General features: G+C 33.6%; 1 protein-coding gene across 1 annotated transcript in view; it reads right to left on the bottom strand.

Annotated features, from left to right (window-relative positions):
- Positions 1 to 12183: 12183 nt before the first annotated feature.
- The window catches only part of LOC136027619 (discoidin domain-containing receptor tyrosine kinase B-like), a 99842-nt gene continuing 84109 nt past the window's right edge, over positions 12184 to 27916 (bottom strand). Inside the window, exons 9-11 of the mRNA XM_065705037.1 lie at positions 22075 to 22581; positions 15296 to 15447; positions 12184 to 12549 (exon numbers count right to left, since the gene is read on the bottom strand). Of these exons, the coding sequence (XP_065561109.1) occupies positions 12475 to 12549; positions 15296 to 15447; positions 22075 to 22581 (734 nt within the window). The 3' untranslated portion in view covers positions 12184 to 12474. The remainder of the gene's footprint in view (positions 12550 to 15295; positions 15448 to 22074; positions 22582 to 27916) is intronic.

Genomic DNA, 27916 nt, shown 5'->3' with positions numbered 1-27916 from the left:
GGGGGGGGGGGCGAAAATCTCTGGAAACGCTTAAAGGGATGAAACTTGGTGTAAAAAATAAGCACAAGTCCAAGATAGGTTACTGACATAACCGGACCGGAACCACTCCCTTTTTTTAAGTTTGGGGGGAGTAATTCGGAAAAATTAGAACAATGAGTTATTTGTAACTTATGAACGGGTGATCAGATCTTAATGAAATTTGATATCTAGAAGGATCTTGTACTTTAAACCTCTCATATTAAATACCGACTAGATCCGGTGACATTGAATGGAGTTGGAGGGGGAAGCCGGAATTTTTGGAAAACGTGAAATCGAGGCATCTTACGAATGGGTGATCTGATCTCAATGAAACTTGATATATAGAAGAATCTTATGTCTCAGATGCTCCATTTTCAATTCAAATCGGATCCGGGGACATCGAGGGTTGGGGGGGGGACAGAAATCATGGAAACCGGAAATCTTAGAAAACTCTTAGAGTGGAGATAAAGGGATGAAACTTGATGGGAAGAATAAGCACAAATTATTGATACGAGATTGACATAATTGGTACGGATTCGTTCTCTTTAGGGGAGCTGGGGGTTGTTAATTTGGAAAAGTTAAAAAAATTGATGTATTTTTAACTTAAGAACGGGTGACCAGATCTTAATGAAATTTATTATTTAGAAGGAACTCATGTCTCAGAGCTCTTATTTCAAATCCCGATCAGATCTGTTGACATTGGGGGAGTTGGTGAGGAAAACTAAAAATCTTGGAAAATACCTATAAATGTCGTGGATGTGTGACTGGCGTAACCTGACTGGATCCGCTCTCTTTGGGGGAGTTAGGTGGTGGGGTTCAGTGCATTGGCGAGTTTGGTACTTCTGGACGTACTAGGACGATGAAAATTGGTAGACATGCCAGGGAGCTGTACAAATTGACTTGATAAAGTGTTTTCCCCGATTCGAACATCTGGGGGGCTGAAGGGAAAGGAAAAATTAGAAAATTTGAGGTATTTTTAACTTGCAAGTGGGTGATCGGATCTTAATGAATTTTGATATTTAGAAGGACCTCGTGACTCAGAGCTCTTATTTTGAATCACGACCGGTATTAAGCCTCTGATTTTCCTTTCAAAGCAATCTATTGATTCTTAGAATTTTGCTAGAGCTCATACCATACGAGCTCTTGGCTCTTCCGACTTCGTCACAAGTGCCATATGAGCCCTTAGCTCTTGTTTTTTTATTGTTCTTTTTTATTTGAAGTTCTCTATAACCATAGATGGAAACCTTTTCATTAAGAATTTATTCTTGATTTTTACTAAGATTTCGGTTCTACTGTCCTTTGTGCTTCAAGGAATAAAAGAAAATATGGACAATTATCAAACATGATCAAACTACGTAAGATTTTTTAAATTACTGAAGCTTGACAAACTAAATTCCAACGTTATTTTTTAATGAGTCGTCGAGCCTCTTGATTTGAACTATGATAGGTTTTTTCTTTTTGGGACAACTGAACTTCATTAATATATTATATAAGATATATATATTTCTATAAGATATAGAATTTATTACGTATATGAGGGGGTTCATCCCCTCGTAAATACCTTAGTCTTTACGCTAAAATTCGAATTTTGTTCCAATTTTTTAAGACTGACGACTGAATCACAAAGGCCGTTTAATTAGAATAGACAGCCCTTTTGAAAGTACTAAGAAAATATTTAGCGTAAAGAGCGAGGTATTGACGATGGGGCCAGCCCCCTCCTGTACGTAATAATTTCTGTTCGGTTTAAGTTTTAATGTTGCTCCTTACTTTCAGTTGAAAAAAAACTTGTTTTTTATTTAATTTCTGATGGTTTTTAAATAATACTGGGAAATCCCACGCCCCCTTCACGAAGAATTTTTTTCCCAAATTAAAAATTACTCTATGGAAAGATCATCCCACATAACCGTCTCCCCCCACCAGAAAAATCCTCCCTGAAAACGTCTGTATACTTCTCAATAATCAATACTATATGTAAATTAAATATAAAAAAACAAGTTTTTTTAACTGAAAGTAAGGAGCGACATTAAAACTTAAAACGATCAGAAAATACCCCGTATTTGAAAGGGGCTGTTCCCTCGTCAACGCCTCGCTCTTTGCGCTAAAGTTTGACTCTTTCTCTCAACTCTACTTTTTAAAACAGTAAAAACTTCAGCGTAAAGAGCAGGGCATTGAAGAGGGAACAGCCCCTTTCATATACGGAGTAATTTCTGCTCCATTTAAGTTTAAATGTCGCTTCTTACTTTCAGTTAAAATAACTTGTTTGTTTTTAATTTAATCTTTGAATGTTTTTTAGTTAATCCATGTTTTGATTCCGGCTCTCCACAGATGAATAATTAAAGCGAAATTTTCATGTTTATGTATTTGGCTAAATGGCTTTCCAATAGTTTTGATCGAATGATTTTGATAAAAAAGGAAGAGGGGTAGGAGGCCCAGTTACCCTCCGATTTTTGGGTGCTTAAAAAAACAACTAGAACTTTTAGTTTTTTACGAACGTTTTCATTAGTAAAAGACATGCGTAAGGATCAAATTAGCTTACGTAACAAACTCTTATATTCGGTTGTTTTTACTACGTATATGAGAGGGTTCGCCCACCCGTCAATACCTCACTCTTTACATTAAAGCCTAAATTTTGTCAAGACCGTAGAATAAATAGTTGAAATTACTAAAAATGCTTTAGCGTAAAGATTGAGGTATTAGGAGGAGGTGAGCCCCTTATATGCGTAATATTTTCTGTTCGTTTTAAGTTTTAGTGCTACTCCTTACTTTCAATTGAAAAAACTTTTTCATATTTATTTTTTCATTGTTTTCTTAAATAATACTAGAAAATTCTGCACCCCTTCATGGAAATCTTCTTCTCCCAAGATAAATTCCTCCATAGAAAGTTTCTTCCACATAACCCCCTCTTCTCAACCCCTCCTCCCAACCAAAAGATCCCCCTGAAAACGTCTCTACACTTTCCAGTAGCCATTGCTATATGCAAACACTGGTCAAAGTTTGTAACTTGCAGCCCCTCCCACGGGGACTGTGGGGGATTAATTCGTCCCCAAAGATATAAGGTTTTTCGACTATGCTGAATGAAACAGCTATCTCAGAATTTTGATACGACGACTTTGGGAAAAAATTAGCGTTTGAGGTGGCCTACGTGCCCTCCGATTTTTTGGCCACTTAAAAAGGGCACTAGAACTTTTCATTTCCGTTCAAATGAGCCCTTTTGAAAAATTCTAGGACCACTGTGATGATACGATCACCCCTGGGAAAAAAAACAACAAATAAATAAACACGCACCCGTGATTTGTCTTCTGGCAAAAAATACAAAATTCCATATTTTTGTAGATAGGAGACTGGAACTTGTACAATAGGGTTCTCTAATATGCTAAATCTGATGGTGTGATTTTTGTTAAGATCTTATGACTTTTAGGAGTGTTTCCCCCTATTTTCTAAAATAAGGCAAATTTTCTCAGGCTCGTAACTTTTGATGGGGAACACTAAACTTGATAAAACTTTTATATTTAAAATCAAAATCAGAATGTAATTCTTTTGATGTAGCTATTGGTATCAAAATTCCGTTTTTTAGAGTTTTGGTTACTATTGAGCCGGGTCGCTCCTTACTACAGTTCGTTACCACGAACTGTTTGACAATGGGAAAAATTCATAGCTTGCAACCCTTCCCCAGGGAATCTGGGGGATCAAGTCAGTCTGAAAGACATTTTTACTAGATTTTTCGACTATGCTGAACAAAATGGTTACCTAAAAATTTTTATCCGGTGACTTTGGGAAAAATCAGAGTTGGAGGGGGCGTGGTTACCCTCCAATTTTTTGGTCAATTAAAAAAAAAACACTAGTGCTTTTAATTTCTCTTCGAATGAGCAAACTCAAGACATTCTATGACCACTGGGTCGATGCGATAACCCCTGGAAAAAAAATAAATAAATAAACACTATCTTCTGGCAAAAAGCGCAAAATTCCGCATTTTTGCAGATAAGAGTTTGATATCTAAAGAGTAGGGTTCTCTAATATGCTGATTCAGATCGTGTGATTTTCATTAAAATTATATAACGTCAAGGGGGTCTTTCCCTCTTTTTTCAGAACCATTTCAGAAACATTTCAGATCAGAAACATTTTTGTAGGCTCGGAGCTTTTAATGGGTAAGATAAACTTAAATTAATACTTTTTTCGAAAATAAGACAAATTTTCTCAAGCTCGTAAATTTGGATGAGTAGTATTAAACTTGATAAAACTTATATATTTAAAATTAGCCTGAAAATCCCATTCCTTTGATGTATCTATTTGCATCAAAATTCCGCCTTTTTAGAGTTTCAGTTACTTACAAGTCGCTCATTACTTACAGCTCGTTACCACAAACTGTTGTTCTAATTCTTTAAGAATGACCCCTGAATCACAAAAACCGTTTAATGAACATAAATAGCTCTTTTCAAAGCACTAAACAACTTCAGCGTAAAGAGCGAGGTATTGACGAGGGAGTGAACCCCCTTATATACGTAATAATTTCTGTTCGCTATAAATTTTAATGCTGCTCCTCGCTTTCAGTTGAAATAACTTGTTTTTTTTTTTATTTATGATAGATTTTTAACTAATGCTGGGAAATCCAGTGCCTTCTTCATGGAAAATTCTTTTCTCCCATGAAGTGTTCCTCCATGAAAAAATCTTCTACGTAACCCTCTCTCCCCCCCCCATCATAAAAAATCCCGATGAAAACCTCTGTATACTTCCCAATAAGCAATACTACATGTAAACAATGGGCATAGTGCATAACTTGCAGTCGTTCTCCCGGGAACTGTGGGGGATTAAGTCGTCCTTTGTTTTTCGACTATGACGATTTTTCGACTATGATGAAAAAAAATTTCCGTCTCAAAATTTTGATCCATGACTTTGGGAAAAATGAGCCTTGGAGGGGGCCTATATGTCCTCCAAATTCTTTGGTCACTTGAAAAGGGTAGAGGAATTTTTAGTTTCCGTTTGAATGAGCCTTCTCGCATTATTATAGGACCACTTGGTCAATAAGATTACCCCTGGAAAAAATAAACAAAAATAACAAATAAACAAATAAATACGCATCCGTGATTTTTCTTCGGGCAAAAAATACAAAATTCCATATTTTTGCTGGTAGGAGCTTGCAACCACTACAGTAGGGTTTTCTGATATGCTGAATCTTATGGTGTAATTTTCATTAAGATTATATGAATTTTAGAGGTTTTCCACCTTTTTCGAAAATAAGAGACATTTTCTCGGGCTGGCAACTTTTGATGAGTAGGACTAAACTTGATGAAATTTAAATATTTAAAATCAGCATTAAAATCCGATCCCTTTGATATATCTATTGGTATCAAAATTCCGTTTATTAGAGTTTCAGTTACAATTGAGCGCGGTTGCTCCGTACTTAGAGTTCATTGCCACAAACTTTTTGATTGATTAAATAAAAAACACAAGTTTTTTTACTGAAAGTAAGGAGCGACATTTAAACTTAAAATGAAAAGAAATTACTCCGTATCAAACAGTTCGTGGTAACGAACTGTAGTAAGGAGCGACCCGGCTCAATAGTAACTAAAACTCTAAAAAATTGAATTTTGATATCAATAGCTACATCAAAAGAATCGCATTTTAATGCTGATTTTAAATATATAAGTTTCATCAAGTTTAGTCTTACCCATCAAAAGTTCCGAGCCTGAGAAAAGTTGCCTTATTTATGAAAATAGGGGAAAACATCCCCTAAAAGTCATAGAATCTTAACAAAAATCACACCATCAGATTCAGCGTATCAGAGAACCCTACTGTAGAAGTTTCAAGCTTCTATGTACAAAAATGTGGAATTTTGTATTTTTTGCCAGAAGACAAATCACGGGTGCGTGTTTATTTTTTATTTTTTCGTTTTTTTTTTCTTTTTCCCAGGGGTCATCGTATCGACCAAGTGGTCCTAGAATGTCGCAAGAGGGCTCATTCTAACGTAAATGAAAAGTTCTAGTGCCCTTTTTAAGTGACCCAAAAAATTGGAGGGCATCTAGGCCCCCTCCCACACTCATTTTTTCCCAAAGTCAACGGATCAAAATTTTGAGATAGCCATTTTGTTCAGCATAGTCGAAAACCATAACAACTATGTATTTGGGGATGATTTACTCCCCCACAATCCCTGGGGGAGGGGCTGCAAGTTACAAACTTTGACCAGTGTTTACATATAGTAATGGTTATTGGGAAGTGTACAGACGTTTTCAGGGGGATTTTATTTTCTTTGGGGGTGGAGCTGAGGGGAGAGGGCTATGTTTGAGGATCTTTCGTTGGAGGAATCTGTCATGGGGGAAGAAAAATTCAAGGAAAAGGGCGCATGATTTTCTAGCATTATTATAAGAAAACAATGAAAAATAAACCTGAAAACGTTTTTTCAAATGAAAGGAAGGAGTAGGATTGAAACTTAAAACGAACAGAGATTATTACACATATGATGGGTTCTAAAAATACTTTAGCATAAAGAGCGAGGTATTTAGGAGGAGATAAATACCTCGCTCTTTATGCTAAAGTATTTTTAGTAATTTCAACTATTTATTCTACGGCCTTTCTGATTCAGGGGTCATTCTTAAAGAATTAGGACAAAGCTTAAGATTTATTCTAAAGAGCGAGGTATTAACGAGGATACAAACCCCCTTGAATACATAATAAAAATATAACATTATGAAAGTTTGTTACGTAAGTTGCTAATTTATAAGTTACGTATATTTTTTACTAATAAAAACGTTAGTTAAAAATTAAAAGTTCCAGTTGCCTTTTTAAGCAACCGAAAAATTGGAGGGCAACTAGGCCTCCTTCTCCACCCCTTATTTCTCAAAATCGTCTGATTAAAACTAAGAGAAAGCTATTTAGCCAAAAAAAGAATTAATATACAAATTTCATTTTAATAATTTATGTGCGGAGAGCCAAAACCAAACATGCATTAATTCAAAAACGTTCAGAAATTAAATACAAAAAAACTAATTTTTTTAGCTGAAAGTAAGGAGCGACATTAAAAGTTAAAACGAACAGAAATTACACCGTATATAAAATGGGTTGTCCCCTCCGCAATCCCTCGCTCTTTACGCTAAAGTTTGAATCTTTGCCACAATTCTACTTTTTAAAACAATTAAAAGCTTTAGCGTAAAGAGCGAAAATTACTCCGTATATGAATACGAAACGTATATGAAATTATTCCGTATTTGATAGAGACTGTTCCCTCCTAAACGCCCCACTTTTTACGCTAAAGTTTAACTCTTTCTCTTAACTTTACTTTTATAAAACAGTAAAAACTTTCAAATACGGAGTAATTTCTGTTCGTTTTAAGTTTTTTTGTCGCTCCTTACTTTCAGCAAAGAAAAATATTTAATTTCTGAACATTTTTGAATTAATACATGTTTTTGATTTTGGCTCTCCTCATATAAAATATTAAGACGAAATTTGCATATTAATTTTTTTTGGCTAAATGGCTTTCTCATAGTTTTAATCGGAAGATTTTGAAAAAAAAGAGTGGGTGAGGAGGCTTAGTTGTCCTCCAGTTTTTTGATTACTTAAAAAGCAACTAGAACTTTTAATTTTTTACGAACATTTTCATTACCAAAAAATATATGTAACTTACGAATTAACTTACGTGGAGCACTTCTATATTCTTATATTTTTGTTACGTATATGAGGGGTTTACCCCTCGTCCATACCTCGTTCTTTATACTAAAGTTTAAATTTTGTCCCAATTCCTTAAAAATGCCTCCTGAATAACAAAGGCCGTAGAATAGTAAGTTGAAATTACTAAAACTACTTTGGCGTAAAGAGCGAGTTATTACGAGGAGGTGAGCCCCACTTATTCGTAATAATTTCTGCTCGTTTTAAGTTTTAATGCTGCTCCTTAGTTTCAGTTGAAAAAGCTTTTCATATTTATTTTTTCTTTGTTTTTTTTTAAATAATGCTAGAAAATTTTGCCCCCCTTATTGAGATTCTCTTCCCCCATGACAAATTCCTCCATTGAAAGATCCTCCCACTTACCCCACCCCTCCTCAAATTCAACCCCCCCCCCCCCCCGAAAAAAAAATTCCCGCTGAAAACGTCTGTACACTTCACAATAATCATTACTATACGTATTAAATATAAAAAAAATAGTTTTTTAACTGAAAGTAAGGAGCGACATTAAAACTTAAAACGAACAGACATTACTGTCTGGGGGTTTTGTTAGTTTATATTTTGGGGGTGTTTCTCCACCTTTTCAAATTCTTGAGTAAATTTTCTCAGGCTCGTAAATTTAATTGATAACTTTAGATTTACTGAATTCGACATATTTTGAATAAGCATCGAAATTCGGTCCTTCCAACGTAGCTATTGTTATCAAGATTCGATTTCTTAGAGTTTCGTTTACTATTGAGCCGGGTTGCTCTTTACCTATACTTTGTTACCACGAACTATTTGACTACTAATATTGAATCGTTGCAGCACCAAGTCATCTAAGGTGAATTTGGCTGGGAACGGCCCTTCTCCAGTCAATTCTGTTTCATGCCAATTGTGCTTATGTCCAACTTTTTTTAAATTTTAGGGAGGATGGGGAAAATTTTTTCAATTTTATTTCAGGAAAATAATAACGCATGTATTTTAAAAAATATAGATACGATTGGAAGGCAATAAAAGTTAGGAAAAATTCCCTCCCCTCCAGTTGGTACCCTTGGAACCTAGATGAATTGCCAAAAGGTCAGATGTTAACAACTTGTAATACTTCACCTACTAAGCACAAACTAACTATGTTAACCTTTCATTTATTACGGCCATAGAAGGTGATATTGAACCGGATTTGAGAGGTGTTCTTAAAAATACTCATAGATTAGCTTTAATTCAAGCAGTCTAAAAATAGAGTTATATTTGATATTTATGTTAACAGTATGATGTATTAACAGAAGAGCATCGATAAATTAAACGATGAACTTTATTTATACTAAATTAAACTAATTAATTAAACTTATTAATTAAATTAATAAGTTAAACTAATTAATTAGTAAGTTAATTAGTAATTAGTTAATTAATTAGTAAGTAATTAGTTAATTAATTAGTTAATTAATTAGTAAGTAATTAATAAGTTAAACTTATTAATTAAACTTAAAAATCGTAATTGATTCATATCTACGAAGTGAACAAGTATCTCTTTTTGAAGTACGCTCGAACAGTCACCGACTTTCAAAAATCCTAATTTCAGAAAAATTCATACATATTAATTTAAAGTACCGATGGTAATTGATATATATATATATATATATATATATATATATATATATATATATATATATATATATATATATATATATATATATATATATATATATATATATATCCACATGGTAAAGATGAATTCTATAATTGTTTAGTTCATTCGGGTTTTTTGCAATGTGTTAATATTTGTGATTTGGTAAAATTTATTATATTTAGTTTACCTATTGTTGCTAAAAAGAGGGATCAAACAGTTCGTGGTAACGAACTGTAGTAAGGAGCGACCCGGCTCAATAGTAACCAAAACTCTAAAGAATTGAATTTTGATATCAATAGCTACATCAAAAGAATCGCATTTTAATGCTGATTTTAAATATATAAGTTTCATCAAGTTTAGTCCAACCCATCAAAAGTTACGAGCCTGAGAAAATTTGCCTTATTTATGAAAATAGGGGGAAACACCCCCTAAAAGTCGTAGCATCTTAACGAAAATGACACCATCAGATTCAGCGTATCAGAGAACCCTACTGTAGAAGTTTCAAGCTCCTATCTACAAAAATGTGGAATTTTGTATTTTTTGCCAGAAGACAAATCACGGGTGCGTGTTTATTTGTTTGTTTTTTTGTTTTTTTTTTTTTTTTCCCCAGGGGTCATCGTATCGACCAAGTGGTCCTAGAATGTCGCAAGAGGGCTCATTCTAACGGAAATGAAAAGTTCTAGTGCCCTTTTTAAGTGACCAAAAAATTTGGAGGGCATCTAGGCCCCCTCCCACGCTCATTTTTTTCCCAAAGTCAACGGTTCAAAATTTTGAGATAGCCATTTTGTTCAGCATAGTCGAAAACCATAATAACTATGTCTTTGAGGATGACTTACTCCCCCACAATCCCTGGGGGAGGGGCTGCAAGTTACAAACTTTGACCAGTGTTTACATATAGTAATGGTTATTGGGAAGTGTACAGACGTTTTCAGGGAGATTTTATTTTATTTGGGGGTGGGGCTGAGGAGAGGGGGCTATGTTGGAGGATCTCTCCTTGGAGGAATCTGTCATGGGGGAAGAAAAATTCAATGAAAAGGGCGCAGGATTCTCTAGCATTACTATAAGAAAACAATGAAAAATAAACATGAAAACGTTTTTTCAAATGAAAGGAAGAAGTAGCATTGAAACTTAAAACGAACAGAGATTATTACGCATATGAGGGGTTCTAAAAATACTTTAGCATAAAGAGCGAGGTATTTAGGAGGAGATAAATACCTTGCTCTTTATGCTAAAGTATTTTTAGTAATTTCAACTATTTATTCTACGGCCTTTCTGATTCAGGGGTCATTCTTAAAGAATTGGGACAAAACTTACGATTTAGTGTAAAGAGCGAGGTATTAACGAGGGTACAAACCCCCTCGTATACATAATAAAAATATAAGGTTATGAAAGTTTGTTACGTAAGTTAATTCTTAAGTTACGCATATTTTTTACTAATAAAAACGTTTATAAAACCCGTTAATAAAAACCCCTTATTTCTCAAAATCATCTGATCAAAACTAAGAGAAAGCCATTTAGCCAAAAAAGGAATTAATATGCAAATTTCATTTTAATAATTTATGTGCGGAGAGCCAAAACCAAACATGCATTAATTCAAAAACGTTCAGAAATTAAATAAAAAAAAACTAATTTTTTTAGCTGAAAGTAAGGAGCGACATTAAAACTTAAAACGAACAGAAATTACTCCGTATATGAAATGGGTTGTCCCCTCCGCAATCCCTCGCTCTTTACGCTAAAGTTTGACTTTTTGCCACAATTCTACTTTTTAAAACAATTAAAAGCTTTAGCGTAAAGAGCGAGGGATTGCGGAGGGGACAACCCATTTCATATACGGAGTAATTTCTGTTCGTTTTAAGTTTTAATGTCGCTCCTTACTTTCAGCTAAAAAAATTAGTTTTTTTTTATTTAATATATTAACAGGATAAGCTTGTTTTGGTGTTACTTGGTTGTTTTACATTTGCTGTTTTTTTTTTTCTTTCATAGGCATGTATTTTGGGGGTGATACCTGACACGGGGATGCCAAGGATATTCTGTGGTAGCCACAACACTTGGCTGGGTAGAGAATTTAAAGGGGGCGAAACCCTATATAGGCCAGTGTATTCTCCTGATGAGCCCTTGTGTTGGGTTGTTGCCTCTGAATTATTTGTCTTTATTATTTTTTCTATTCTTTGGTAAATGACGACTTATACTTATTGACGACATGACTGCCTGTCCATGGATTATTCTTTATGTTTGATTGTGTATGGCTATGCTGTTTGACCTATGTGATTGTATGGATGAGTAGGGTTAAGGCCTCATTCAAGTGCTGGTCTATATTAATCACTAATTTAGGAAAACAGTTTTCCTTTTCTCCTTCTATCTCTCTCTTTTTTTTTTTTTTTTTTTTTTGTGCTGTTGCATTGGTGATTTCTCTTTTCATGATATATATATATATATATATATATATATATATATATATATATATATATATATATATATATATATATATATATATATATATATATATATATATATATATATATATATATTAAAGAACCGATGGTAATTGATATATATGTACACAATGAAGAGGCTTTCTTGTTGTAGAATGCCAGAACAGTCGTATATTTTCCAAACTTCAACTTTCAGAAAAATTCAAGTAGTCTAAAAGATAATCACGCTTTATTATTTATACAGGAGTATATCATTGATAAAGTAAACGATACACTTTATCAATATTAATTTGAATTCCCGATGGTAATTGATATATATATATATATATATATATATATATATATATATATATATATATATATATATATATATATATATATATATATATATACAAAATGAAGAGGCTTTCTTGTTATGGTATGCCAGAACAGTTGTGTACAGTCAAAACTTCAACTTTCAGAAAAATTCAAGTAGTCTAAAAGATAATCACGTTTATTATTTATACAGGAGTATATCATTGATAAAATAAACGATAAACTTTATCAATATTAATTTAAATTACCGATGGTAATTAATATATATGTACAAAATGAAGAGGCTTTCTTGTTGTAGTATGCTCAAACAGTCGTCTACTTTCAAAAATCATGTACACTGGATGGACGAACTGCACTGCGCACGCTTAGAAACTTTCCATGCGTGGAAGAAGGAATAGTGGTACTCTGACGTGCACAATAGGTAGCGGACAGTGAGCAACCTCTTCAGGATATCTAGCTGTATCGGCCATTGGAGTGACTATAACCATTGTTTTCAGTAGCCATTGAGCATGTGGCTGGATCAAAAACCTGAATGGTACGAAACAAATTTAAATAGATTAAGAAGCAATTAAAAATTCAAGTTTAAAATCATCAATATCATAGTTTTTTTTTTCAGTAACTCATAGGCATTCCATTCTTTCTTGCTATAAGTATATGAAGCCCTATATTTGCCAATATTTTAAATTATCCTATATATTTTTATTTCAAAAATCGTACAATCTCCTATTCATTGTAATATGCACGAGGGTCAGGTATGGATGCAAGAGTTTTAGGGGAACGTGTATTTCCTGAGAATCTAAAAAAAGACTCACATAGGACTTAAAAAGTATACGAAAAGTACGAAGAAATTAATTGTGCCAAAACCAACACCTGAGCCCTCGCCTTGATCAGAAGCCTGGCAGTAAAAGATTCTCGGTTGCAAGGGCTGCGCGAGTCAAAATTATGTCATACCTTCTATCAAAACAGTCTCATCGATCTATAAAAAAACTTGTTCATCTACCAGGTCATTAAAAAAAAAACTATTGAATAGAAGGGTTATTTGAAGTTGGCTCTACATAAATGGCCCACTTAGAACAGTTGTTTTCTAATTAGCATAAGGGGTTGCAAGAAAAGGATGAATATGTACCCATTTTGAAAAGTAGTCAGATACAATTGATAATTCCGTACATGATGGTATAAATAAGTAAGAGCGCTGCATGTACTTTTCCAGCTGGAATATCCCTGCCTGGGCTACTCATCAGACGTTATATGAAACAACATGCAAGAGTGCTGAAAAAAACTGAAAAACATGTTCAAAAATTTGGGAACGTTGTTGAAAACCATTTGTTTGAATGAATAAGGTATCTTTTAACATCCAAGATCCGAAAAAAAACAATTTGTATATCGAGAGATCTATTTCCCAACTGTTTCTGTTGATTAGAAGAGAGCTGACGCTTGGGAAAAACAGAAACTTGTAAATATCTTGAGAATCAAATGAGATAGGAGAATGGAATAATCGACAGAACTTGCTTTCGTCTTTATTTTGTACGAAGAATACATTGAATAGTGTTTGATTGAGCATAGTAGTAGCTGGTTCTTCTTTTGATGCAAGTTCTGGTCTTTTTCAATATTTTTTTTGTAAGTTTGTTTTATTTTGAACTCCATTCACCTTAATATGCACTAATATTAAAGAAAGGTCAAACACATTGTAGGTTCGACCCTCAGTTTGCGAAAGTTCCTCCATTCGTAGTCGTAACTATACGGTAATTCGAAATTTATAGTCATAATTCCATTCGTAGTCGTATTCTATAATCAAATTCGGAAATTCATTAATTAACATATGTTTTACACGTTTCTAGTTCTTTTTGTCTTTTAAGTAAATGGGGAACAATGCTTCAGTACGCTTATTTGGGGAAGGGCGACTGAAGGTGCTGGCGGCCCCTCTAATACGTGGAGGGGTAATATGGTAATTATGGTAAAATATGGTAATTATTTCTACTTTTGAGTTTTGATCGTTCTTTACTTGGATGCAAGAATATTTGTATTTTTATTTAAAATAATTTAACCTTGACTAATATTTGAATCACTGTTTTTGTATGATTAACTCTGATAACACACATATTCACGGGATATTTCGATCCAAATAGTTGGAGGAAATTCGCAACTTCTCGTCCATCAGACTGCTATATATGCAATTAATTATATTGACCAATTGCTATTTTTAAATTCATTTTCTTTCGCTGAATGTGGATTTTTTTTTGTAGGAAAGCTTTACTATATTCAGAAAGTTTTTTAATCTATAAATTTGTTTTTTAGATACTTTTCAACTTGTTTTATTTCTTTCTCAAGCTGTATTTCGTACATAAAAAGTGTTATAGCTATGTCATTAATACTGTGCTAGCGTAGTCCTAATTAGCCAGTTCTACAGCGTCAAATTAACTCATCTGTCTTAAACCTGAACCTACCTGTTACGACAACAAAGGAACCCAATTTTTCTCCTTGTCAAGATACCTACCATAGTCAAAATAAACATGCCAATGAAAAAACTAGCCTTTAAAAAGAAGCTATGCTCGAGATACTGCGCACACTGTTGCGCAGTATCTTCAAATTTAAGTAAAAATCTTCAAATTTTCTGTTACTTTTTTCAATATTAATAATAATTATTAATCGTCTTCCCTTACCTTGATTGTACAAAAAAAAGAAAAAGAAAAAAACTGGAGTAGGGGTAACTTCTAGCCGTTTGGACGACTTTTGGGAAAGATAATTTTTGAAAAGAAGGAAGTTTAGCCATTTTCTTTTCTAAAATGAGACTTTGCATTTACATATTAGCCTAATGCTAAAGAATAGCCACAGTTATTTCAGTCGAAGCACTCACAAACCTGACAAGGCTAGAAAAAGGAGGTTAACACTATTGGGATTACTTTTCAGACATGAAAAAGGACAAGAGAAATTCTAGCAGGGAAACGAGTATAAAACCAGTGAAAAAGACTATAGAAAGTAATTCCTTGCTTTTTTTAATAGGTGTTCAGAAAAGTGAAAAAAACTTATAGCAAAATAAAAAGCCCTAACACAAAAGAAATTAAAGTAGTGCTTATTTATTCCTTTTAAAATGGAATGTATCTGTCCCTAGGTTATCAGAGGAGTATTATGTATTGCTAGACCCTGTTGCCCCTTGCAGTGTATTGTCAGTTTTAGAAGTTAAAACATGCACGTAGCTTTTAAGCCAAAAATATAAAAAAATTAAAAATTAAAAATATAAAAATTTAAGTCAAAAATATAAAAAAGAGAAAAATACCTTTAAGATACTGGAGGATGCATAATGTTTTTCTGGCAACCGTGCAGGAGTCATATAAGATGAATATATCACTTGAGATTGGCATAAGGGTTGAAATGGGTATCGAACGACATTTTGATTACCAACAGTTCGACAAGACGGTGGCTGAAAATCTTTAATGAAATAACATTAGATACAGTTCTGATACATAAAGCTAGACACGAAAAATTACAATTGATCAGAAATTTAAAAAAGTTGTCTTTTGGGACTTGGGAATTGTTTCAGTTTTCTGAAATAAAGGAACAGTAGCTGGTACAAGGAAGATTTTTAGGCATTTCGGTTACTTTAAATTGATTTTAATATCCAATGCACCATTCCTTATCTATTTCTGTGACTAGGAAACGAAGATGTAGTGTATTTTGAAAAAAAAACAGATATTGTACATGCCTTGAACTAAGATAGAAGCTTGAACATACTTCGAGAATCTTAAAAAAGGGATCGAGATTCGACTGACAAGCATATCATTTTGATTTGCCACCTAACATGGATCTGCAGTAATAATGCATGTAAAATAGACCAAATAACGTTATTTGTCTTTTAGAAAGCACACTCAAATTTAAAACTTCATTAAGTAGAACTTCGTTCATTTGAAAATGAACGAACGCTTCTTCTGTTTCAAATCTGAAGATAAAATCCAGCTTTCAACCTCTTTTAGGCAATATGTTCTATTTCTGATTAATTTGTTTTCTTAATTTATTTTTTTGCTGCTTTTTGCTTAAATATGCTGAACTTGAGCTTAGTGTGTGTCCCTTAGTTGAATCTAATTAATGTTTAACATTTTATATATTATAATTTGGATCTGCGGTAATGATTTATTTTAAAATACTTAAAAATGTAAGTTCTGCAAAAAAAGTAAAAAGCGACATTATAACCTACATCGAGCAGAAACTAATTCATATAACACGTCAATGAACCCAAGAGCAGAAAAGGCTAAGGAAGGAGAGGGGGTGGCTGTTCACACAATTCCCGGTCGAATGGGCCCCTCTCCCCTAAGGCTTTGTGATTGTACTTTCTATGCAATCTGACCGAGAATTTGAGACATTGCTCTTAATTAGTTAGCGCTAGTGCGATGACTCGGATAAGCTGAATAATCTTTGATTTTGGCTATAATCCAGCAACAGCACTCTAATATGCAGTTATATTCATTAAAGCGTCCTTTTTTTGGAAACCCCCTTTTTATAATCTGAAGATACAACCTGTTTTCTACTTCACACGACTGGCCTGCACTTTATTTGGGTTTTTATTTTTTTATCAAAATATTTTGAGCAGAAATTTGGCTTAGATCCCTTAGTCTGTTCTACAGAAAAAAAAAAGTTCTTTTCATCAAATAAACTCTTCGTGTCTAGCAATTCAATCACAGACAGATTGTGACTCGGCATCTTGATTCTGAATTAAGAAGCAGTAAAATACAAATAAACACGATCTGTAAATTGAAAAGACAATATTAGAATTCAGTTTGACACCTTATAAGAAAAATAACATTAGAATTCCGCTATCAAAAAAGTAAATGTTTGTCTGAGAGGAAGTTGTGAGACCATTTATGCGTGAAAAACAACAGGCTACTGATAAAAGCCTCCAAATTCGGATTTCAGCTATGCAAATATTTGCCAAGCAGGCAGAATTAGCAACTTTAATTTAATAAAACTGAAAGTCCTGCGAGAATTTTAGGCAATGGCAATAAGTATCACAACAACAACGAACACAAATAGATCAGCAACCTCAAACCTCAAAATCTCAGCAACCACATCTTAACAACACTCAAGAAAATCAGGTCTCCCAAACAACACGAAACGCTGTCAATAATTTGTTTTTAGAATTATATCAAGTAAATTCTATTACGTTCTTAACTCTTAGGGGGGGGGGCTTTAAATTAATGAATTTTACTTATTTAAAATCATCACAAAAGCCATTTTTTTCATCCATTATTTTTTTTTATTCCATCGTTTAAAGTCCAGTTACTATTAGTACGAATACTCCTTGCTTACAGTTCTTCCCTCCCCCCCCCCAACTTGATTGATATCTTTATTTTAGTTCATCTGCAGGGTGTTTGCAATTATGTCAAGGTTATGTAGTATAGGACGTATGTAGAATAAATTATAACCTATATCAATATTGTTGTTATCTTCAGCGTATGTTTTACATATTTCACTTGAGTTTATTATGACAAATACCTTTTTCCCTCCTCTCATTTTTGCGCACGTGACTGCGTGGGCAAAAACTAACATTATCGATTATTTCAAACACCGTGTCATGTCATGTTGTTAAAAAAGTGCTAGAAATCATACATCATTAATTGTTATTACTATAGAATTAAATAAAAAAAACAAAATTTTCAACTAAAAGTAATAGAAATTCAAAATGAACAGGAATTATGACGTATTTGAGATGGTTCGCCCCCTCGTTAACAACCCGCTCTTTACGCTAAAGTTCAAATTATGTTCCAATTCTTTAACAATGACCCCTGAATCACAAAGGCCGTTTAATTAGAATAAATAGTTTTTTTTAAGGTATTGACGAGGGGGCGAACCCCCTAATATACGTAATAATTCTTGTTTGTTCTAAATTATATTGTTGCTCTTTACTTTTAGTTGAAAAAACTTGTTTTTTTATTTTATTTTTGATGGGTTTTTTAATAATGATGGAAAACTCGATGCCCCCTTCATAGAAAAATTCTCTTCCCCCATTAAAAACTTCAAAATGGAAAGATCCTCCTACGTAAACACCTCCTCCCGATCACTACAAAGAAGAAATCCCCCAAGAAAATGTCTGTATACTTCCCAATAATCAATACTATATGTAAACATCGGGCAAAGTTTATAACTTGCAGCCCTTCCCGCGGGGACTGTGGGGGATGAAGTCATCTCCAAAGACATAGTCATAAACAACTATGCTAAAAATTGCTATCTCAAAATTATGATCCGGTGACTTTGGGAAAAATTGAGCGTGGGAGGGGGCCTAATTTTCCTCGAATTCCTTTGTCACTTAAAGAGGGCACTAAAACTTTTATTTCCGTTCGAATGAGCCCCAGTGCGATATTCTAGGACCACTGAGTCGATAAAGTCATTCCTACAGAAAAAAATTACATTTTTGTAGATAGAAACTTGAAACCCCTATAGCAGAGTTCTGTGATACGCTGAATCTGATGGTATGATTTTAATTTAAGATTCTATGAATTTTAGGAGCATTTTCCCCATTTTCCGAAAATGAGGCAAATTTTCTCAGGCTCTTAGATTTTTATTGGTAAGACTAAACTTAATGAAACTTAAATATTTAAAATTAGCAATGAAAAACAAGTTTTTCTACTGAAAATAAGAAGTAACGTTAAAGCTTTAATCAACAGATTTTATTACGTATATAAGGAGGCTATCTAACCCCAATACCAATCTTAACGATAAAGTTTTTCCTGAGTACTTTTAAAAAGGGTTCTGATTCTAAATAAATGGCCTTCGTCTTTCAGGACCGTTCCTAAATAATTGGTAAAAATGGTCAAACTTTATCTTGAAGAGCGAGGTAATGAGGAGGGGATAGCCTCCTCATATTTGGAAAAAAATTTGTTCGTTTTAAGTTTTAATGTTGCTTCGTCCTTTCAGTTGAAAGTAATGTTTGTTTTTATTTAATTTCTTATCGTTTTTCAAACAATCCCAGGAAATCCATCTACCCTCCATGGAAGATTCCCCCAGGAATGATTCCTCTGCAGAAACCTCCTCCCACGTAAAATTCCTTTCTCGCTGCGAATTCCCCTCAGAAAATTCATTTGGACAATTCTGCCAGAAAAATACTCCTTAACATACTTTCATTTAAAAAGACACATTTTTTATTTCTGATCGTTTTTCATGTCATAGTGGAATCCACCCTGTGTGGAAATTTTTCACGGAAATACCCGCCATTGGAAAGTTTCTCCTGTAGAAAATTTCCCCGTGGAAATCTTTTCCCTGTGATAACTCAGCCAAAGAGAATATCTTCAATCGAAATTTCCCCTCTAAGTAAAAGTCCCCAAGAGAATTGAAACTTCGCTAAAAATTTTCTCCGGAGAGTTCCCCCAGAGCATTTCCACATGTAAAATGGAGTCGCCGACGAGGAATCAAGACAAATAAAATGAATTTTGTACATCAACTCTGGCAAATTCCCCCCGTGCAAAATTTCCACTTGAAATTTCACCCCCGATAACTTCCATCCCAATAGGGAAATTTCCCCGTAATAAATCAACACCCCAGAAAATCCCTCCAGAAAATGTCTGCATACTTCTTAATAACAAATGCGATAATAAACAAAAAATTTCATAACTTAAGGCTTATCCTCCGGGGCTGTGGGGGGTCATGTCATCCTTAAAGACATAGTTATCGGACCTTTCAACAATAATGAGCAAAATGGCTATCTCAAAATTTACAATAGTTTGGTTTTTTATAAAGTACACTAGAAACTTTAATTTCCGTTCTGTCTGAACCTCATCGTAAGTAACAAGTACCCCTCAACACAACCTGAATTCGTTACCACGAACTGTTTGACATACACATAGGATTCATAAAAGGCCCAAAGCCAATCCTTCGCTTATTACCCAATTAGTACATAGCTCGAACCATCTTTCCTTTAATATGTAATGAGTTTTAGACCATTTTGAGGAATTTAATTTTTGCTTTTCAATTTAAAAAAAAAGCTTGCGCACAGAACTGCAAAAGAGGGGAAAGAAACTCGACTTTGCTGTCTGAACCTCATCGTAAGTAACAAGTACCCCTCAACACAACCTGAATAGCTATATTTCTAAACTAGAAGTAGGTATGGGTCAAAGAGTTTTGAAATGTGGCACACGTTGATGTACGACAAACATTGTTAAAAATGGGGCTCCCTCAATTTAACCCCACACCCTATGATTCCCATCGCTTGATTCCCATCCTTCTCTAAAGAAAAAGTGAAAATACTTTCCCATCCCAAACTCCCTAAATTCTATAAAATAACGCGTGAAAGTCTAGCAATGTCTTTCTTTCCATTCTAGAGAGAACAAAAGTCTTTACTTAGCAGAATCTTTTAAAAAACTTCCTAAAATATAATTGCTAGATACCACCCTAATTTACTTGTTTTATTTCACGAAAGATGCATTTACTCTCTAGGTACAATTGAGATAATTCATTTATAGAAATAGAGAATAGAAAAAACATAGGAAATATTTCAACCTAACAAAGTTTTTAGCTACAGAGAGGATACAAGAGGGCCATTGATTAATATAAAAGGAGTTGCGAGTGTCAATAAGCCCATTTATGCAATAATATTTTGTTAATACTGACATTTAGCTATTGCTAATTTGAGCCAATCGAATTTTTCATATGATTTTTCAGCCAATCAGAAAGGCCTTAAAAAAATCTGATTGGCTCAAAATACCGCTAGCTAAATCCAGGTATCATTAAAACCTCATTGTGAATGGGCCATTCAAACGGGATTCCAGCGCGTGCCTCCGTTGCCCTTTAATTTTTAAAAGCCCTTTAAGTTGACCCTCCGTTGCCCTTTAAGGCAGGCAAAATAGCTTCTTAGCCTCTCATTATTTATGACTTGCAGTGCCAAAGTCTCAACTCGTTTTGTTACAGGCCTTGTTATGGCAAATAATTAATTTTATGAGTTGTCGGTTTTATTTACTTTTGAGCGAGAAACAAAATAGTATCCTCTGTAATTCCTCCAAGTGCAGCTTAAAGTACCAAGAAAACCAAAATAAAACAGCTTTTCCCCGTGGACCCATCTTAGGTCTATTGAAAAATCACTATTTTCCAAGATTTTTCTTCTGGTTGCTCCAAAATTGTGAAGTTGTTAAGGCAGTACCGAATTTTTGTCAATGTTGAGCCGTCAAAATAATTAAGCAAAACTAGTTAGTTAGATTTGGTCGTCCATATGAATTCAAACAATAACGATCTGTTGATTCCCAAAGGTAGCTATCCCTTCAAAGAGTAGCTACACTTTTTTAATCTGTTTGGGGCTGCATACTTTTGGCTAATTTTTTTGCTTTCTCCCATATTTCGTTTTTTTTCGGCACCCACTTCTGCCAAAAACTATATATTTGCCAATAAAGGTTTTTTTCCATTGAATAGTGAATTTCTGATTGTTCCCAATTTCTGATTATATATATAATAAAAAAGAAATCACCAATGCAACAGCACAAAAAAAGAAAATAAAAGGAAGACAGAAGGAGAAAAGGAAGATTGTTTTCCTACATTAGTAATTAATATAGATCAGTAATTGAACGAGGCCTTAATCCAACTCATCCACACAATTATATAGGTCAAACAGCATAGCCATACACAATCAACCATAAAGAATAATCCATGGACAGGCAGTCGTGTCGTAAGTAAGTATAAGTCGTCATTTACAAAATATTAAAAACAGTAAAAAAAGACAAATAATTCAGAGGCAACAACCCAAAACAATGGCTCACCAGGAGAATACACACTTGCCTATAGTGTATACATATATATATATATATATATATATATATATATATATATATATATATATATATATATATATATATATATATATATATATATATATATATATATATATATATATATACATATATATATATATATATATATATATATATATATATATATATATATATATATATATATATATATATAAACAGGCTGGTTAAGCTTCCACCTAACCAGGTCAATTAAACAGATTTCATTTTCCACTATCCTTCGTACTTTTTTCCACTTATCCTTGGTAATTTACGAAAATAAAAATGCCATACTTACTTCTTGGCGTTAACATGACGCTTCGGTCTCTTCTCATTAAAGTTTCTATCTCGTCTTGAGAAACAACACTTGTATGATTTATAGGTAAAGTTGTTGCTCGATATGGTTCTTGATATACAGTTGATGAAGTGTCACTATCCGATTCACCTGACATTCTAGCAAACCCATAAAGTTCATTAGAAGGCTGAACTGTCCTTCGCTTACACCATTTTTCCCAACAGTTTTTACTACCCATTGCCTTCTTTTTCTGGAAACACTTCACTATTAACCATATAAAGACCATTGTGGTAATAACAATCCCAACAGTGAGTATAGCAGCAAGGACCGCGACGTATGTACGGTATTCAACACCAATCAGCTGGATCGTCTGGTCCTTTGATGTTTCTCGTTCTGGAGTATTCCTTGACATTGAGGAACTAGTAGTCTGGACTGACTGAACTTTTTGTATATTTAATAATGGTTTTTCAAACTCCTCTTCCTTCAGAGATAATTTTCCATTGAATTCATCTGAAAAGTATATGATGTCAAATTCTTTAAGGAAAAATAATAGAAGCTGTTATGATGGAATATTATAATGGAATATTGTAATGGAAGTTGTTATTATGGAAGTTGTAATAATGGAACTTACACTAAAATGGAAGTTGCTATCAATAGTTAAATCTATATAAATTGGTAGCAGAGCCTACAGAGCAGAGAAAATCGTAGCGTAATTCCTTCGTGATTGAAAGGAAGGAAAATATATTTTACCGCCTTAACCTCAAAATCCCCTTACACCAAACCCCCAAAAATTATAATCCAGAAAGATGCAACTGGATCCACTAGCCATGAGACAAAATACCATTGACTTTCCGAAGCCACGTCTAAGATCCTTCACCATTGCAGTGAAATCTACAGAATGCATAATGATAAATACTCGCTTGACTTCAGGTACCCGTTGTATACTGTGGCACAATTTGTACATAGGCTGAAGACTCGTTATTGGGTAAGAGTCATGAACACAAACCGATTTTATAGGTAAGTATTGCAGGGACAATTGTTACACACAAAATAAGTAAAAAAAAAAATACTTGGGTGAAGAAGTAATTTAAAAACAAAACTATTTTTCATGATTAATTTTCTATTAAATTTATTAGGAAACTACAAGCTGTCATTTTTCTTACACAAAATGTGAACTAGCATGGAAATAGAAATTACTATCTGTGGTTGAATGCATTATAGCACCACAAGGAAGTTGCCTTGGTAAAATTAGTGATCAAACTAGAGACACGGAAGCAGGCACGTACAAGTATTTTTTTTGAGAGGGGACAAAATAGCTTTTTTCCAAATGATTTGGAAAATTTTTCGGATAATCGCCCATAAATTGACAAGTATTTAGGATCCTAGAGGGCACTTAAGACCCTCCCAAAGTAACTGTTCCAATTTTTCCCGTTTGGTCAAATGTTTGCTTCACGGACACGAAACTCAAGATTGCTTATTTTTGCGTTTTTTTTTATATTAGATTGAAATTACGTGTTGTTGTCGTTGTCTTGTTATTTCTAGTTTTTTTTTCATTTAATACTTCGAAATTTTATCGTTATTTTTGACGGCAACCGGGATAAATATGAGCTAATGGGAACTAACCACGAAAATAAAGGTGCAAAAAGGATTCTTTAAAAGAAGATATACAAAAAGAAATGAAATTGAAAAAATGATACTTATAAAAAGAAGATATGTGGAAAAACTGAGGACGCTGTGACTAAAAAAAGTTAGTAAATAGTAAATATGAAATCATATTTTCTAGTTGTGATTTTATTCTTCTTTGCTCTCATTTATTTTTTCTCTTTTACTCTTGTATTCATTTAATTAATCTGTTAATCGTTAATGTGATTTTTTTGCTCTTTCTCTTGTTAGTGTCAATTATTTAGTGTAAGGTAAAGGTTAGAATATTAGCTGCTGCCCGCCAACAAGGCCCCAGCAGTTTTCCCAAAGCCCGGTGATTTAATTTAGGAAATGATTGATATGTTGTGATTTGTCTTGAAGACCTAATTAAACTAAACATGAACCAAAGATCGACTTTCCATTAAAGGGTAAAGCTGCTCCTTCATTATTACTTTGTCAGGTGAAGTCGGTCGAGTAAAAAAGTTTTTAGTTCACTGGAGTGTCGTTTCAAACAGTTCGTGGCAACGAACTGTAGCAAGGAGCGACCCGGCTCAATAGTAAACTAAACTCTAAAAAACGGAATTTTGATGCTAAAAGATACAGCAAAAGAATCAGATCTTCCTTCTGATTTTAAATATATAGATTTCATCAAATTTAGTCTTTGTCATCAAAAGTTACGAGCCTGATAAAATTTGCCCTATTTTGGAACATAGGGGGAAACACCCCCTAAAAGTCATAGAATTTTAACGAAAACCACACCATCGCATTCAGCGTATCAGAGAACCCTATAGCAAAAAATTCAAATTCTTATCTACAAAAATGTGGAATTTCGTTTTTTTTTGCCAGAAGACAGATACGGGTGCGTGTTTATTTATTTTGTTTTGTTTTGTTTTTTTTTGGTTTTTTCTTCTTTTCCCCAGGGGTCATCGTATCGACCAAGTGATCCTATAATGTCGCAAGAGGGCTCATTTTAACGGAAATGAAAAGTTCTAGTGCCCTTTTTAAGTGTCCACAAAATTGGAGGGCACCTAGGCCCTCTCCCACGCTCATTTTTTTCCCAAAGTGAACGGATCAAAATGTTGAGATAGCCATTTTGTTCCGCATAGTCGAAAACTATAATAACTATGTCTTTGGGGATGATTTACTCCCCCACAGTCCCTGGGGAAGGGGCTGCAAGCTACAAACTTTGACCAGTGTTTACATACAGTGATGGTTATTGGGAAGTGTACAGACATTTTCAGGGGGATTTTTTGGTTTGGGGTGGGGGGGGGGGGGTGTTGAGGGGAGGGGGCTATGTGGGAGGATCTTTCCTTGGAGAAATATATCATGAGGGAAGAGAAATTCAATGAAAAGGGCGCAGGATTTTCTAGCATTACTATTAAAAAAAAACAAAAAAACAATGAAAATATAAACACGGAAAAGTTTTTTTCAATTGAAAGTAAGGAGTAGCATTAAAACTTAAAACGAACAGAGATTATAACGCATATGAGGGGTTCTAAAAATACTTTAGCATAAAGAGCGAGGTATTTAGGAGGATATAAATACTTCGCTCTTTATGCTAAAGTATTTTTAGTAATCTCAACTATTTATTCTACGGCCTTTCTGATTCAGGGGTCACTCTTAAAGAATTGGGAGAAGACTTAAGATTTAGTGTGAAGAGCAAGGTATTTACGAGGGGATTAACCCCCCCCCCATATATATAATCAAAAATATAAGAATATAAAAGTTTGTTATGTAAGTTATTTATTAAGTTACGTATATTTATTTTTTACTAATAAAAACGTTCGTTAAAAATTAAAAGTTCTAGTTGCCTTTTTAAGTAACCAAAAAATTGGAGGGCAACTAGGCCTCCTTCCCAAACCCTTATTTCTCAAAATCGTTTGATCAAAAGTAAGAGAAAGCCATTTAGCCAAAAAAAGAATTAATATGCAAATTTCATTTTAATAATTTACGTACGGAGAGCCAAAATCAAACATGGATTAATTCAAAAACGTTAAGAAATTAAATAAAAAAACAAGTTTTTTTTTAACTGAAAGTAAGGAGCGACATTGAAACTTAAAACGAACCGATAATACTCTGTATATGAAATGGGTTGTTCCCTCCGCAATCCCTCGCTCTTTACGCTAAAGTTTGACTCTTTGCCACAATTCTTCTTTTAAAAACAATCAAAAACTTTAGCGTAAAGTGCGAGGGATTGCGGAGGGGACAACCCATTTCATATACGGAGTAATTTCTGTTCGTTTTAAGTTTCAATGTCGCTCCTTACTTTCAGTTAAAAAAAACTTGTCTTTTTTTTATTTATCATAAGAAAAAGCCAAATAAAGTGAGCCATTTTGAGCAGTATTGCCTTGTGCCTTTAAAAGCACCATAAAGCCTGATTTGCGTTTTGATCCATAAAAAGCACTTTGAGCCTGGTTTTGCCTTTAAAACCACCGTAAAGCCTGATTTGCTTTTAGAGCCATAATAGATGTTTTGAGCCTGATTTTGCCCTTAAAAGCAAAGCCTGATTCGCCTTTTTAGTCATAAAATTTTTTTAGCCTTTTGAGCCTGATTTCTCCTTTTAAAAAAGCCACATAAAGTGAGGCATTTTGTGCGATATTGCCTTGTGCATTTAAAAGCACCATAAAGCCTGATTTGTGTTTTGATCCATAAAAAGATGTTGATGTTTTGATCATTTTTGAGCCATTAAAAACTTTTTGAGCCTGATTTTACCCTTAAAAGCACCATAAAGCCTGACTTACTTTTTGAGCCACGAAAAACCTTTTGAGCCTTTTGAGCCTCATTTTGCCCTTAAAAGCGCCATAAAGCCTGATTTGCTTTTTGAGCCATAAAAAACTTTTGAGCCTGATTTTGACTTTAAAGCACCATAAAGCCTGATTTGCATTTTCAGCCATAAAAAGCACCAATGGCGACTAGAGTTTACAGAAAAAGAAGAAGTAGAGAGTGCTTCGCTTTAAAAAGCCATAATGAAGTTATGGCGTAAAACCGTAAAGAGCAAGGAGTAATTTACAGGCTGAAGACTACATTGACTAGAAGCTGAAGAAAATACCCTGAATATCTGTAAAAAATGTAAGAAAACCTTCTTGAGTACCGCAACGTACGTGTTCAAAGTTTTATGCAAGGAGCAAGGGCAATGGTTTCTCTTGATACAAAATTCAGACTTTAATATCTGATACAACTAGTTTTTACTGATGTAAAATGCTAATTAAATTGGATCAACATAGTCAAGAAATTATTAGTCTTGACTAACCTCAAGGATTTAAAACAATTAGATTTAATCCATAAAATAGGCAGTGTCGATTACATCCCAGCAGGGTCGTAAAAAATTAAAGAAAGAATTGGAAAGACTGGTTCCAACTTTGCCCCCCCCCCCAGATTTTGATGGAATTACGCCAGTATACTCCAACTCTACATTTAATTTTCCAATACACATGTTTATTATATGCATGAGAATTAGGAAAAAAAGATTTTCTGGATGAACAATTAATAAATCTTGACAATAAAATAAATCAATAAAATTTCAATAATTCATAATCAATAAATCAATCAATATAAAATAAAATAATCAATTAATAAAATTTCAATAATCAATCAATAAAATCAATAATAATCAATCAATCAACAATCAATAATAATATAATAATCAATAAAATTTCATAAATCAATAAACAAAAAATATTGCCACCTCCCCGAAAAAGCAAAGCTTATACATGGGGAAGGTAGAGAAAAGAGGATCCTTAAATTAAAGAAGAACTCTTGACCACCGACACCACTAATAGGCCTACAGTCACACTTAACAATAAAAAAAAACATCATTACTTTACTTTCTCTCCGGAACGTCATATCATCACAGCCTTCACAATAAATAAATCCAAACTCATATTCTACAAAAACCAATTCCTTAATAGTTTTATGCATATATGGGGGTACCTAATAATCTTAACATCATTAGTTAAAGTATTATATTTCCGTGTACCTCTATAAAAAACAGAAATGCCTCTTAATAGACCTTGGTTAATTAGTTAAGCAAGGTTAATTTGGTTAATTATACAATAAGATTAATTAGACTTTGAATTTCCGTTTTCATCCCAAATTTGAGTTTTTGAACAGTTTGCTTATGATCATTATATTGATATTTGATAATATATACATATATAATATATATATATATATATATATATATATATATATTTATAGAGAGAGA

This window comes from Artemia franciscana, chromosome 5 (genome assembly GCF_032884065.1).
Source record: "Artemia franciscana chromosome 5, ASM3288406v1, whole genome shotgun sequence".
NCBI lineage: Eukaryota > Metazoa > Arthropoda > Branchiopoda > Anostraca > Artemiidae > Artemia > Artemia franciscana.
Note: the sequence above shows the minus strand (reverse complement) of the source record. Positions and strands in the feature narration are given on the sequence as shown.